Here is a 15860-nt window from a genome sequence, read left to right on the forward strand (position 1 = left end):
ACAGGGGTTGATACAGTACCTGCCCTTCACAGAGGGTGGAAGTGCCCAAATCTCCAAGTGCTGCTAAGCCAAAGCTGGCCAGAGGTGAGGGAAAGAGTTGCTCTGCTCCAGAGCAACACCTCCCAAACCTGCTGCTTGTTCTGTTGTATTTCTGGCCACTTCAAGTACTGAGCTTGGGGTTACCCGAGCTCGGCTCTGGTCCTGTACAGAGATTTTGCAGCCCAACCCATCCTGCTTGAGACAGGACCAGCAGTGGCAAAGCCCTGTGGAAAATGACAGCACCAGTGCAAAGTGATCCAAAATGCATCACTGACCCAGGGTTTTATTGTTTCACCACAGGGAAAACAGGTCACACTGCACACAGTTCACCTGGGGCCCCAAAAGGGCTAAATGGGTACATCCATCTTCTGCTCCTCATCTGAGCCTGTCCTCACTGCCCTTTGAGATGAGGAGAGAGCAGCAGTCAGAGACTGAGGATACTTGCTGCCTCCTCACCCTGCAAGTCCCTAATTTGGGGTGGAAAAAGAAGCCAAAAAGCTACCGGTGAGCAAACAGTCTCCTTCCCACCAAACCCAGCCTTGCAGCCCTGCTGCTCCCATGGGCAGAGCCGACATCAGGGGGAGCAGCCCCTCTCCCCAGCCCCACAGAGCCACACGCAGCCACAGCACCGTGGAAATGAGTTTATTGACACGGACGGCAGGTAAAGCCTGGAGAGCAACACAACGACGCGGCCAACACTGGAGCGAGCGCAGCGGCAGGAGAGGAGGGCGGAATGTCACCCAGGAGCCCAGGCTCTGCCCTGTGGCATAGACACCTGCACACCCGGGAAGCTGGGAAGAAATTTGGCAAGAGAAGGGGGTGCTCAGCATCCCCTCCCCAGGTCGAAGCTACACTCTCCTCCCTGCCCTGACAGAGCATCGTGCTCAGGGCCACCGGCGTTTCCTTAATTGCTCTGCTAATGACTTTTGCAGTGCACCCGCAGGGCTCGGAGCAAATCACCTCCCAGCACATGCTCAAGGGCTGGATGGCTCCAGCTCTGCCCCACTTTATCCCCAGCCAGAGCACAGGGATTCCTACAAAGGGACACCACTTTCCTCAGGTCCTGCAGCTCCTGGGCCCTGCTGGAGTCTCTCCCAGAGCACTGTGACCTTTTCCCAGCACTGGTTTCTTGGCTGCACACAGTGCCAAAGCCCTGATGAACGATCTCCCACCGTAAAACATTTATTGACTTTGAAAGTGGCATCTAAAAGGACAACATGGGGGTTGCTACACGCAAGAGCTTTGTTAGCAGGGGAGGAAATGGTGTCCAAGCATGCTGGGGAGGGCTGGATAGGGACTTGGATTAAGCAGGACAAGCTATGGATGGAGCAGGGACATGCAAGAGGCTTTACTTTCACTGCTGCTGTTGCAGCACTTAGTGGTTGCAATGGGGAGAATCCACAGCCATGGACAGGAAGGGAAGCAGTCCTGGCCCGAGGGACAGGTCAGAAAAGAGGGGTCAGGGCATGGAGCTGCTCGGGACAGGGGGTGAGAGCAGGAACTCGGCTGGCCCTTGTCACTGTGTGCCTCTGGGCACAAAGAGCTGAGCTGCAAAGGGGAAAGATGCTCCATGGTCTGTTCAGGTCAGCCCAGCTGGAAACTGAAGGCCCCCAGGTTGGCAAGGAGCAAACACCGCCAAGCCCAAACCATCTCCCATCACACCACTGCCTGGGTTCTGAGGGGACAGCACGGGAACAGGGAGAGCCTCTCCACTCCCCTGGCATCCTGGGACACTGCCAGCAGTGGCCCCTCTCCATAGGGGCACAGCTGACACCCGCAGCCCCGTCAGGGAAGTGGCACTGCCACATCTGGATGTACCAGGAGCCTCGGGGACTGCCGGGGCCAGCACAGCGCCGGGTGAAGGGGGCACAGCTCGGGGCATGGCCGAGAAGGCAGTTCAGCCACAGCAGGCACGGAAAGAACAGGAAAAGAGGGGCTGCAGATGGGTGAGGATGCAGAGACCACACCTGGAGCTCTGGCATGAGCCTTTTGATCTAAGAACGGGCTCATTTCCTTCATTTCATCCACCGCTGTCCTGTCGCCGATCTAGGCCTGCAGCTCCTCCCCACGCAAAAGCAGCCTCGCTCCTCAAATCAGCAGCTAATGAGCCAGGGAGATGGCTGGAGTGAAAACACACCATCAAAGCAGTGCCGAGTCTGCCAGCACAAGTGTAATAAAAACCCCTCTTTAGGGACCGAACTGATGGCTCTGTTCCTGGTTCCCCGAGGCCGTGCTCACCCTGTTAGAGCCCAACTTCCCTGCAGGGCTCCCAATGCTTCCTTGGATTCACCTTCCCTTTGAGCCAATTACAATAGAAAAACTCAAAAAAAATGTATAAAAATATAAAATAAAGTGCAGTGTTATGTTTTCGACACTTTTGCCTTGTTTTAATGAGCGGACGTGTGGTTTTTGCTTGGTTTTTTTTTGTTTGTTTTTTTTTGTTTTTTTTCCCCAATGAGCGGTATTTTACAAAATCGAAACTACACCTAAAGCCATTTAGAAAACACTGAACATTGGCACAAAATGGAGAAGCCCAAGAGAACGGATGAGTGGGGGGCGAGGGGGACATGGGAGTAGTCGAAGCAGTGGTTACAAACTCCATGGACGCTAAAAATACCAAAGGGGTTTGTTCCCTATCATCGTTAGCACGTGGATACTAATTGCTACCTTGTTTAATCAGTGCCTTTGACTGAAATCCTACACATGAATACAGCTGCTTCCAGTTTACGAGTGCTTTTCCCCCGCGCTAGCAGTGAAGGAGGATTTGGGGACCCCTTTTTCCCCCCCTCCTTCCGCAGGGTGAGGCACAGGCTGATCTCCTGTTAGTTTTTCAAGATGGCATCGTAGGCCTGGTAGATGTACTGGGACACTTCGGGAGCTCGGCATTTCAGGGAGAGCTGTGGAGAGGAGAGGAGAGGTTAGTGGGGGTGCAAAGGGAGGCAGGAGCCTCCAGCGTCCACGAAGCAGCTGGAAATGTCTGACCTACAGCACGGGTTGGACAGCCCACGGATGTGGATGATGACAGTCACAGAGAATACTTCCCCTGGTACTGCTTTCTTCATCACCAACCCCAAACTGCCTTTTCAGAGGTACACGAATGCAAACTCCCACTGAGGGGTTCCCAAATTCCCTAACAAATGCAGGTGCCCCAGCAGGCATGGAGGAAGGGGACATGGCCCCAAACTGAGACAAGGGACCTGCTTGTCCTCATGCTGTAAATCCCAGCACTAAACCCAAGGGATTCTAACGATCTTCTGCTCAGCCCTGACGGACACAAACTTGGCTGTCATCCCTCTCTAAAGCAAAGATCAGGCTGAGACGAGGCTTGTGCCATCAATCCTTGTGCAAACACTTTAAATCACCTTCCAACTCTTGCTTTCACCCTGTGGGTGACCAGAGGTTTTTCTTGAAGCTCCTGGCACAGCTTCCAACGGGAGATAAATCCTCTAATACCAGGACGCTCAGACACACAGGCCCTCAGAAAGGGAGCAAAGTCAAAGAGAACAGTTACAGGGGTGCACGAGGCAGGACAGGGAACATCCTTCCCACCAGCCCCAGGCTGATGCCAGCACGAGACATCCAGACAGCCAGTCCCCCCTGCAGGGCATAAATCAGTGAGAGGGGGAAGGGCATCCTGGCTATGCTTTCTCGCTAATATCTCTTGGCTTTATCTCCAGGTAACCTTGGCAAGTAACTGCTCATTGCTGAGCGGGCACTATCCCAGCTCACTGGTAACACAGCAGCGTAATTCTGATGTTCCTCACTTCTTCCCCCGTTCAGGGGGCACTCCTAACCCCCAGGCAAATTAACAGGATCTCCCCCAAAATGAGTACGTTAGGCAGAGCGGGGAGAAGCTGCTCTGCATGTGAGGTGAGTTAGCAGGATCCCAGCCTGCACCACGTGCCCTCCACGGTCCGACGCCTCACCGTGTAGTTCGGGTTCCCCGGCTGGATGCGAAGCTCAGCCAAGATCCAGATGCCATTGGTGAGCTTCAGAGACTGGTAGAGCATGTCCTGGCCCTCTACGTTCCTCTTGGCAATGGTGTAGACATTGTTGTTCTGCAGTTTGCTGGAGACAGTGTCTTCAGAGAGAAGGAAGAAGAAAAACACATCTGTTAATTCAGATTCATCATCTGCGGCGACAGGAGAGCCCAGAGGAACATTCCCAGGATGCAAGTGCACAATGAAACTCTGACTTCTTCCCTGGGGACAGGAGCAAACGTGACACAAGGAATAAAAATTCCAATGTGCTTCATGGACCTACCTTCTTTCTTTTAGGCTGTGATCTCCTTTGCTAAGTATTCGCCCATTCTACAGGGCTTTCACTTACTGCTCTGGGTCATTCAGGACTTACTGCCTTTATCAAGGCGAGACTCTCAAGGCAGCTCAGAGGGTAAGAGCACTCTGTTTTATCCATAACCCCCAATCAGCTGCAGGCAGGTTAACCTGGAGGCAGCCAAAAGTCAGAGCAAGAAGTTGGAAAAGCACAAAGATCACTCCCTGAGGTCCTGTCCCAACCCTGACAGCTCCCTCTTGCTTCCCTTGCACGCAGACACTTCTGGCCAAATCAATGTCATACAAGCCAGTAAGAATACTTTCTTTTATTTTCAAGCAATTTCTTGAAAGGTAGAAACCCACAGACATGTCTCTAGACGTCACAGGGCTGTGATACAGTTTTATCACACAGCCTGACCTCAGCTGATATGTGATTTCACCTGCAGACCTGTATGGATGTCATCATGACACACATTATTTCTACGGGACCTTTCGAGGAAACCAGAACAGAGGCAAATACACAGAACACAAAGGCTGACACCAGCAATCTCTGGATGCCAAGGAACTTCTCAGCACAGAGAAGAGCAAAGCTCAGACTCTGGATGCCAGGAAAGGGGTACATCCACACTTTGGGTGGAAGGCTCAGGGAGGAAGACACCACATCTGATAAGCATCATTGGCAAATTCCTATTCCTGGTGCCCAATAAGAGAAATTTAACTCCCTGCCAGGAGAAATTTAACTCCCTGCTGGGCCATTACTAGCAGGTTGGGCACTTTTGACAAAAAACAAGGGAGAGAAACAGCCTCAAACCAGCTTGCACTGAACGCCCAGAGACTGGAAATGTAGTTTCCATCTCAAGGAGCACAGGGAGCAGGACAGCAGCAGAGAAGCAGCAAAGTAACCCTGCAGCTCTAATCCACCCCTGCCCCTACAAACACCAAGATCTGCCTGTGCCAGATTTGAGAACGGACACAAGTCTGTGCTGGCACACGGGGGGATTAGAGGGGGGACAGCAGAGCCTGTTCATGCACCAGGGAATGGTGGAAGGAGGAAAGAAAGGGCCCCACAAATCCATACCCTGATGCAGAGACTTGGATCCGCTGTCTCTCCCCAGGGCAGGGCTGATAACCAGAGCTGTGGAGCGGCTCCATGGGCAGCCTGGACCCTTCGCTGAGCCCCGTTGCTCCCCAGGCTTCAGAGCAGCTACACACGGGTCGAGGACGGTTCAGGCATCCAGCTACCCAGACACACTCAGATTTAGGTTTCCTCTCTTCCCCAGTTACTATGGAAACTGGCAGATATAAGTAACTAATGAGATCTTTTGCTTAAAACCCCTCATTCCCTGTCTCCTCCTCCCACCCATACTCCTCCTCTACACAACAAACTCATCCAGACTAAGGAAACAGGCAATGCAGAGCAGTCCCCTCACAGAAAGTGTGGCTGGGAGAGACATCACCCAGCGAGGAGGAAGCTTAAATTCCCATCTCCTCATTCCCCCAGAGTGAGAGCAGCCTCCAGGGCTTTGTGAGGGCTCAGTGTCCAGCACAGGCACCTGCTCAGAGGGCACATCCTTGTCGGAGAGGGACATTGAAATTAAACGGGATTTTGTTTGCCCACTTTTAACAGGCTGTGGTTAAACCTCACCCCCCTGGACATGGATCCTGAAGGTGGAACTACTGGCAAGGTGTTTCTCCTGCCATCATTACATCGGCCACAGCAGTCTCCCCTCCACTGGGGGATGCTGTTGGAATAAAGGCATTCCCTGGAGACCAGGGGGTGCAGGATTGGAAGCACAGCTGCAAGTGAGCAGCTGTAATTTTGGCAGCTGTGAGGCTGCTACCCCATCCCACGGTGTGATGGCAGAGGAGGGGAGCTGTGCTTTGGGAGCACAGTTGGTGAGATGGGGCTGCAGAGCAGCAGCTCTTATGCCAAACCCCTTGTGTGATGGCTCCTCTTGCAATTTAAACATTCACAGCCTCTGCTGAGGGGCAGGTTTCCAAGGAGGAACATGTTTGTAAGGGGATACAAGGAGGGAAAGTGAGGCAGGGCAATTCCTAGGAAAGTCTGTTTTCTGCTTCCCTGTCTGACCTCAGTCACCCTCTGAAGAGAGCAAAAAGCCCAACCAAAACATGCCCTGCCTCAGCCAGGCACCCCCACCAATGTGAGTAGGCTGGAGCTGATGCTTGGCTTGTCCAACTCCTCCTGCCAACCTCTCTCAGCACCGATTTGGGGACTGGCCAGAGCTGACCCCCTCTCCCCACAGGTAGCATCTCCCGTCCCTCCTGCACTCTGAAGTATCAGGAATTTGGATTTTGGAGATCATCAGAGTTGCTAAGCAACAGTGCCAGGCTGTGCCTGGCTGAAGGCAGGACCGCTAATGCCATGTGACAGCACAGCCTTTAAAAAAAACCTAATAAACCCAGGCAGTTATTGCTGGGAGCAGAGAGCTGAGCCCAGCTCTGCACAGCCAGAGCACAGCACCCACCAGAGCCCCAGCGAGGCAGGAGGAGGGCTGAGTGACCCTGGGGGCTGGTGACTCTGCAAACCAGAGCACATGAGTCCTTTGGCAGACGCACAGTCCACACTTGACCTTGCGCAGCAACTTCCTGCAGGGCTTTTTCTTTTGGCTCAGGGATTGTTCTCACAACCTTCCTGAAGTGAAATGTAAGGACACAGGGAGATTTGCCCATCACCAGGGCCAGGGAAACTTCTAACATCAGCTCATCTTTCGGGGTTGGGTTTTTGGGTTTGTTTCTTTTCCTTTCTAAACAGAATTCTTTACCTCAGATCAGCAATTAAATAATGCACAAGGAAACACAGGCACGCAGGGGAGAACAGCTGGACAACCTCTCCTCCCTTGCACTGAAGTGATCCAATGCTTTTTAACTGCACTTTCCTTATGGGTAAATCAAAGGACATGCTTAAATATTCTACCCATCAGCTTAAGAACTTCACTTCTGAACTCAAACAGCCAAGATGACCAACTGGCAACCAGGGGGTTTTTGCGAAGCACATGCAATAATTCACAGCCAACATCAACAATACACCTTTTCTGAACTTGGTGGCATTCTGCAACAAGCCCTGGATATCAGAAAGGAAAATTTAATGGCTATATTTTATGCTGTGGTAGCTGAGAACATCCCCATGCCATTTCCAGCATCACCTCAATGGTTCTGAGCATCCAGCCAAGAACTGCATTCAAATACAAAATGCAGACTCTGATGCAGTGGGGAGGCACTTGGGGCAATATGATGACAGTTCATTAATTTTCAAGACATGTAATATGCACTAGTGCTGTAATTTATAAAACTATCAGGTACAAGATTTGCACATACAGAAGAAAACAACATACCACGGAAGCTTGTGTATGATCGTCCCCCAGGTTGTTTCATCAAAAAAATCCAATTTCTCTTTGTTCTGGCATTAGCAAATTACTCAAGGGAGAAAAACAAAGTGACCACTGCATACCAATAAAGCCACGTTCAACTCCAAACACAAAAGCTGCTGTTTCACACCAAACTGTGGACAAGTAATAAGCAAGTAAAACCAAAATTCCTAGAACTGCTGAACAGCACAGCAACTAATTGCCTCCCATTTAATGGCACTCAGTCTTCATGTGCAAGCCAGCTTGTCCTCTTTTACTCTTGTGGGTTTGGGTAAGCAGAATTACAAAAAAAAAAAAAAAAAGAAAAACATTTAGCTAATCTGATTTGCATATCCTAATGTGGTGATCCTTTAAAATTTAGTCAAACTTAGCACATTTTAAAAACAGTGTAAACAAGTCAAACTGAGCTTTAGTGCACACTCAATTACAGAGGAAATCTCAGATGGTCTAAGTTGCACCAAAAGCACCCAGAGTATTAGAGCTATAACAGACTAGGAATCTATTTTCATGCACTAGATTCCTGAATCTAGTTCATTAAAACCCTCCCCAAATCAATTAATTTAGTGCTGGATTCATAAGAGATGAGGATGCTGGGCTGTAACAATGACCTTGTGTTTTCATTATTTCTGAATAAAGTTTTCTCCACGGAACTATCCCAACCTCTTCCTAAGAGGCAGATGCATGAAACGGCTCTAATGAATTTCAGATATGCCATGCATCCTAAGAACACCTTGGTCCCATGATACAGCTCCAGACTGGCTCCTCCGTGGCCATACAGCCCTCAGGAACAGCCTCAGGCCAGCACCAGCTCCCACCCCTGGGAATCCAACCCCCAAATCCAGAATTAAGCACTCATCTCTCACTGAGTCACTGGGAACAGCGGGAATACCTTCAAAGGTCCAGTATTTGCTTTTTTTTTTTTTTGGAAATGAAGATGCTGGAGACATGGATTAGAGTGGTCTGCTCTGCCCACTTAAGGATACCTGCTCCTCATCCCACAGCCTGGACCTTCCCCTTGGCTTCAGCTTGCTGTGCTGTGGGCTTCCTGCAGCAGCCAAGATTTTCTGGCTGTCCTGTGCTCTGTTTTGGGGTGAGCTGCCAGGCAAAGGAGCTTTTTTTTGTGCCGTCCCTGTTGCAAGCCATCAAAGCTCAAATCAATCCTCTTTGGCTTGCCTTGTGGGCACAGGATGGATCTTTTACCTACAGAGGCACAGACTCCCACAGAAGCACCTCCGCTGACTGACTGTGTTTATCTCCTTTTTGTTTGAAGGAAGAAAAGCAATAACCTGAGGAAAAGTCTGCAGCTTGCACAGGAGGTGCTGTAAGGTGACTGTTGCACGGTGACAGACAGCCCTGGATGTACAAGAAACGCACAAGCTGCTTTTCTGACAGATAAAGTCCCAGCCCCTCACAAATCCCTGTTCCAAGCCTATCTCACTTTGGTTTAGAGAGAAAGAAATTACAATTTCAGTTTCTTCACTGAAGAATAGCAGCATCCCCTGGTTAGCTCCTGTGTATCCACACAGAACTTAAGCTCCACTTCTCACACGGTGCAGAAGCAGCACAGATGGGAACACTCAGGGAATTAAAGGCTGTTTGCAGCTGGGAGAAGGAAAGCCACGTACTGAGGGTGCAGGGACCACACTCCTGATCAGCCTCTGCCCAGCAGCCCAGCTTGGCACCCTCTGCTCCATCCAAATCCTGCTGCAGCCACAGCTCCAAGTAGCTGGTGGAGCTGCCTTAGGGCACATCAGCTGGGAGCAGAGGTATTTTTAGCTCACAGCTGAATTCACGTCACCAGGTTGGAATCGGTGAGACCGAAGCATGAATGGCACGGTGCGTCCCTGAGCACTCGCCACCGAGTGGGTGGGCCCACGCTAGGCATGAATTACTGATCCTGGGCATGAATTACTGATCCTGGGCATGAATCAGTGATCCTGGGCATGAATCAGTGATCTGAGCAGATGCGAGGAGGGATAACGACTCACACCTCTGTGGAGCCAGCGGTGCTCACGAGCTTCTCGCTGTGCTGAAGGACTGCACAAACCCAGCGTCTCCTCACGTTTGGAGAGGAGCTGCTGAAATCTGGAGTGAGTTTTGTGCAGCTCTGCCACATGACCATTGTGAACCCTAATCTGTGCAGTGACATGAGCTGCACGTGGTGGTGTGTCATGAGTGAGCAACAGAACAACCGAGCCCAAATCAAGAGCTGGTTAGACACCTCTCCTAGAGAGTCTTTGGAACATGAACCGGTCTTTCCTCCACAGGGATCAAGTTCCTAAATGTTTCATACCCAGAGTTGCCATGCTGTGAGAAGCCTCTATCCCTGAGGATGCTGGAAGCCCAGCACCCCACGGGTTTTGGGCTCTGGCTGATCCTTGTACAGGCAAAGCTTGATGCTCTTAGGATGGTCTAAACTAGAGGAGGGTATTGCTCAGACGACATCAAGGTGAGCGGACTGAGTCAGGGTAGATAAAATCCAAAGGGACTAAGACAAGCACACAAGATTTCCCTAGTTATCCCTCCTGCAAGCCACCGGCCTGCTCCATGAGGAAACCCAGGCGGTCAAGGAAGGGAACGGCCGGTGGAGTTGCAAGAGGGAGGAGGTGTCGGCAGCGGAAATCCAGAAACGGAACCTTCAGTGGATGGAAGGGTTTGAAATCTGTTTATGAGACATGACCCACTTTCTGCCGCACACAAGCCAGAGAGGCTGGCAGATCCCACACACCCCCGAGCATCCCGAGTGACGGATCGCTCTCGGGAGAGGCACTGCGGCCAAGGCTCTTCCCGCCCGAGCCTGGCAGTGCCTGCAGATCCCACTGCAGAGAAACCACCCGGCGTTCCCGTCCTCTCCCTGCAAGCTGGGAACATGTTCTGCTCTGAGTATCCCCAGTTCAGGCAGGCCTGGACTGGCAAACCCTCCCGGAATGGGGAGCGTTCTGTCGCTCCACATTTTATAGCATTTTCTTCCGGAGGGAGGAAGGGGCCAGGCCAGGCTGCAGGATTGCCAGGGCTCCTCTTCCCAGCCATGCACCCTCCTCTCTCCCTCCCAACCCACATCCTCTGCTAGCCAGCACTCTGACACCAAACATGGGAAGCTTCTAGCATTTCTGATTGGCGATGAAGAGCCCTGGATGCAGTCAGGACATGGCCAGGGCAGAAGGCACCACCAGCAGCAGCTCTGCAGTGCAGGGGGAGAGGCGATGCCAAGCTCGGCCGGGAGCAGAGGGAGGGCTGGGGGAGGCACCGAGGTTGTTCTCATTTGAAACCCCACAGTGAAATCAAGTCATAAGGTCCAACAGCTGCTATTTTTTCCCTCCTCTTCCGTGCTCCATCTTTTATATTCCAAAATAGTAATAATCATGAGTACAAAGAGACCCATGGTTTCTGTCTGCAATTGAAGCACGAGGGTGTTCATTGTGTAATAGCAGGCATGAGAGAACAAAAAGGTTACAGGGTTGGTAATCAATAGGGACACTTCTTTCATTTGTGAAACACAGCAGCTTTTGGTAGAATCACTTGGCTCCTGTCCAGAACCTTTTGAACAGGAGCAAAGCTGCTACACTGGCCCCATTCCACTCTTTTACACTCCATCATCCTTCAGCAGTAGTAAGGTCATACGTACAAGTAGGATGCTCACAGAGGTAACTAGATAGCTAAACAGACTGAACAGGACCAAATTTCATCAAAATGCATCAATATCTCAGCTAACAACAGCAGACCAAAGCTCTTCTCACATGGTCTGTCCTCCACAGACATTACACCACCTTATAGTGTTATGCAGGTTTACTCTTTCACAACAGAAAGAAGAAAGGAGCTGCCAAAAGGTGAAGTGAGTGGCCCAGGATAATGCAGTAGGTTAAAGTCAGGGCTGGAACATCTTGTCCAAAACTCACAGCAGCAAGACAGGGTTGCCTAACAGCCCCAGCACCGTATTCAGCTCTATTTAAAGAGCAGCTTTGCAGGGAAGCAAAGTATAAAAGAGAAAACAAGAATACAAGGCCCAGAATGAAAGGAAGAAACAGATCAGTAAAATCAAAGACCTGGGATTTTAGATGTGCTTTTATGGAGATCCAGCTGAAATTTTTCACTGAAACAAGCCCTGGGATCCCAGGCAGCTCTGTTCATAAGCCAAGGTTGTTCTGTTCAAAAGTCATCTATTCATTAACCATAAGGTTATTTTAACGAGGTGATATTAATGAGGTGATGTTTAGCGGCCATACATCAAAAGTGCTCTCAGCACGGGAGAATTAAGCTACTCACCAGCATTCAGGTGACAGTCTTTAATCTGGAACTGAAGCTCATTTTCGTTTGGAATATCCTTCCATGTTGCAAGGAAGACCTGGCGCTCTAGAAACGAGAAAGATGATCAGCACTGTGGGATCCTCAAAGGGCCACGGCATTAATTAACACACCACAGAATGTTTCAAGGCAGACACACAAAAGGGCTTGTGGTCACTTTTTGCCCTGCTGTGGACAGACCCAGGATTTGCTCCTACGACAACCTCAGTCTCACTGTAAAAGCACCAGAGCTTTGATGGATTTTGGCCCCCCAAAAAACAGAGACAGTCTTTAACATATGAGCTGTTTACAAGCCAAGAACAGGCAAGATTTGACAAGAAGGAGCAAGATCCACACATTTAGGATTATGTTAGTGAAAGCTGCTTTTCAAGCAACTTCCCAGCCAATTCAAACAACAATTCAATAAAGGAATACAAAAATTACAGTGAAAGTGGCATGGGGGCAAATTCTAGACCCACTTGAGTGAATCAAACCCTCAAAAAAACCCCCAAAACAACAAAACCCAAAACCACAACAACCCAAACCAATACCCAAAAAATCCACCTCAAAGAAAACAGATCTGTCCCTTGCCTGGCAGGGAGAATCAAAGCAGAAGATGTAGGTTCTGGCAGCTCTTGGAACTGGAGGACAACAAGGGCAGGCTACCAAAGGCAGATCAATTCAGGCTGAGAGATGCACTGGCACGAAGGTCATTGCCAAGCACATACAGATCTCAGCCATGAGACAACTGCACCCAGCTGGGCACTGCCAGCACAATCTGTCTTGGAGGAGCCTGACCACAGACCTAAAAGCACTCACCCATTTTGCCATCCTCTACAAAGAGCACGTTGAGAGGAATTAGGCAGCTGAAGTAAAAGACATCGATGTTGTTTTTCACAGCCACCTGTTAGAGAAGAAACAGGGAGGTTAAAGAGTCTCCATCAGCTGGAAATCCAAAGGGATCACAAAGTTTCACACAGGTTCATCACCCTGGAGTGCTCTCTCTGAGCATTGGCCATCTCCAAATGTGAGACTCCCTGGAGGGATGTTACTGAGTTTTTGGGTAGTTTCAGACAAGGACTGGTCCCAATCCTCTGCACTCACTCCATTTTCCCTAAAAGCTGCCCAATCTTCTGTGAGCCTTTCACCATTGCTGCTTCAGAGCCAATTGCACTGATGGGCTCACAGCAGCATCCTTGCTCTTTCCTGCTCTTGTCCAGCCTCTCCCTCTCCTCACTCCTTACACTTCCAAGGTACATCCCCACCTCTGGGCTGCACACAGATGCTACTGTGTCTGTCATATTGCACATCAGCTTCTTCAGCACCCCTCTTTGCCATCTCACTCTTGTAACTCCCCAGCTCCAAACCCCCGTGTATTCTTTATCTGCACCTTCATTTCCTTATTTTTCACCTCTTTGATTAGCTCTGTCTCAGTCCAGACACTTTCTAGAGAGTCCCAAGTGGGTCCGTTGCCCACATCTTCCTTGCAGCATCTCCCAAGCCTCCTGCCTATACCTTAGTGAAAGCTATACAGGATTCCTGGAAGAAGAAAGCCCTGCCACAGAGAAATTAGGGCAGGCAACAAAAGATCACTTCACAAAAGACTTAATTCTCAGTGTCATTAAACTCTGCCAGCCAGGGAGATGCACTGGTTTGCCTTTATCACACACACTTGCCATGTTACCCACTAACCTCTGCTAACAGAGAGCAACCTTGCCTTCAGTTCTCCCCAGCCTGAGAGCTGAGGGCACAAAAGCAGGAGCAAACTGGAGGTCTGAGAAGTGCACTGTCATAATGTAGCACAGAAAAAGGCAGCTCTGGGCTTTATTTCCATGCCTCTCACGCTCTCCCCACGTCAGCCCGTGCAGCGATAGCCTGTCAGGGGAGCACAGCTCAGCACACACCTGCCATTGCTCCCAACGAAGGAACCTAAAGTCTGTAAGAAAGACCCAGAATTGAGGCCGTATGGGGAATTTCAGGAGACATTTGAGCTCCTCCTTCCTTTGAAAAGCCCCAGAAGGAGTTCTCTGACTCGCCACCCAGCTGAAACACAAACCAGACCATGCTAAATGCTGAGCCAAAGGGATAAATTGGCTGCTACAAAGATTTATGCCAAGACAAACTCCATTGACATTAATTACAATTTACTGGTGTCCTGCTGAGAAAATCTGTTGTCACACAGTGTCAAGTTTAGAAAGACACCCCCAAATGTTGGTAAAAGCCAGTTGTGGATAAACAAGGGAGGGGAATAAACCAGAGAATTCAAACACAAGACAACTGATTAGACATGCATGCAAGCCAGAGGACAAGTAAAAGGAGATCAAGCTCTCAAACAAACTCTTTTGGCAACTGGGAAGGTCCTAGAAGTGCAAAGAACTGCAGAAAGTTCTTTGCAGAAAGTGCAAAGAACTGCAGATGTGACAGTCTGTGGTGTTTCTACTTCCAGCCATCAGTAAAGGTAACAACTTAAATTTAATTCCCACAGTGCAAGGCAGCTTAAGAAGGGATTAGTTTAAAGCCCACTAAAACCACGTAAATGATGGTGCAACTGAGAAAAAAAATTGGCAATGGTGCTCTGCAACAGGGAGCTGCTACGTGCTCCCATTGCTGGCGTCACGCTCACGAGTTGGAGTGTTCAGTGTTTGAGCTGGAGGCACCAAAGCCAGGGGGGTAAAAGCAGATTGGTGGGTGGATTTAACGTGATTCACCTCTGCAAAATGTGACTGAACACACTGGGTGAGTAGCCAAAAACACACACCTCCAAGTCTGGGAGGGGAGAGCTGGGGAAAGGACAGCAGTGTAGCCATTCCAGATGCTATGCTTGGATATAAATCATGGAGATGAGCCAGAAGAAGGAAAATTTAGGCTAAATGTCTGGGAAAACTGATAGTGAGAATTATTAAGCAGCACAAAATTCCTCTGAGGAAGAGAGAAGCTCCAGTGCTTGGACTATCTAAAATCAGCCTTGACAATGCTCTCAATAAGAGGAACTGTAGAAAAACAACAAAGCAGAGCAGGGACTACACTGCGTGACCCAAGATCTTTTCCAGCTCTGATTTAATGATTAATTGCCTTGCCTTAGAACAACAGAGATTACTTAGCTTTTGTAGCTAATTGTTGTTGCCATACAACAGCAGTTTCTTACAAGAGGGGCTGGAAAGCAGAGCCTTCTCTCCAGTCACGGTTTGGGAGGCACACTCCAAATTAATATGCCAACCCTGTCCCTGCAGTTATAAGGATGCTATAAAAAGGTATCTGCTGACCTGCTTCTCAACTCTGCAGAAACATACTGAGTAAGCTGCTTTGGCTATACTCTGGAGAGCTACCCAATTAAGATGCTCTGAAGTGCAATTTCTTCCCAGTAAAGAAAAATCAAGCCACATGCCAGCCTTCCTCCCAAACTGCATCACTGGGTCCAGTAATGACATCACGTGTCACCTTGCAAGCATCTGTAATGATGCAGGAACCAGTTGTTACAAATAACTTTTGCAAACAGGAAAAGTCCTTAAACCTACAGCACCAGGACAAGGCTGGTGAGCTTTTCAAGATAAGCTTCCATTGTTCAACACCCCCCACTTCCCCTGAAAAGCCAGGTATGCCCTGTTAGGACAGTGGCCCACAAAATCTGGTCCATGAAAAGGCACCTGCGGATACCTGGATGGGGGAATTTGCACCAAGGAAAAGCTAAGAAGCTCTACCAGTCAACAGCAGCTTTCCAGGGTCATGCTTTGCTCCACATCAGGAGCATCCAATGCCATCTGACAGGCTACAAAAGCAACCACGGGCACAAAGCAGATCCACAGGAGTGCCTGCAAGAAACTGAGCAGCTAACAGCAACCTGCCAAAAAAATCCAGTGCTCCTCAGGTAGGAACATTGTCC

The 15860-nt window shown here is 49.8% G+C and overlaps 1 protein-coding gene across 3 annotated transcripts in view; it reads right to left on the minus strand.

Annotated features, from left to right (window-relative positions):
• Positions 1–666: 666 nt before the first annotated feature.
• Positions 667–15860, minus strand: part of AP2B1 (adaptor related protein complex 2 subunit beta 1) — a 79188-nt gene continuing 63994 nt past the window's right edge. For 2 of the 3 annotated variants that reach the window (XM_027725892.2, XM_027725891.2), the window contains 4 exons: positions 12800–12884; positions 11963–12049; positions 3966–4120; positions 2690–2936 (listed from right to left, as the gene is read on the minus strand). In XM_027725892.2, coding sequence (XP_027581693.1) covers positions 2862–2936; positions 3966–4120; positions 11963–12049; positions 12800–12884 — 402 coding nt within the window. In that variant the 3' untranslated portion in view covers positions 2690–2861. Of the gene's footprint in view, positions 2937–3965; positions 4121–11962; positions 12050–12799; positions 12885–15860 lie in introns of all 3 variants that reach the window. The other variant, XM_027725890.2, reaches the window with a different exon arrangement.

The sequence above is a fragment of the Pipra filicauda genome, unplaced genomic scaffold (assembly GCF_003945595.2).
Source record: "Pipra filicauda isolate LSUMZ 115617 unplaced genomic scaffold, ASM394559v2 scaffold71_size5581439_pilon, whole genome shotgun sequence".
NCBI lineage: Eukaryota > Metazoa > Chordata > Aves > Passeriformes > Pipridae > Pipra > Pipra filicauda.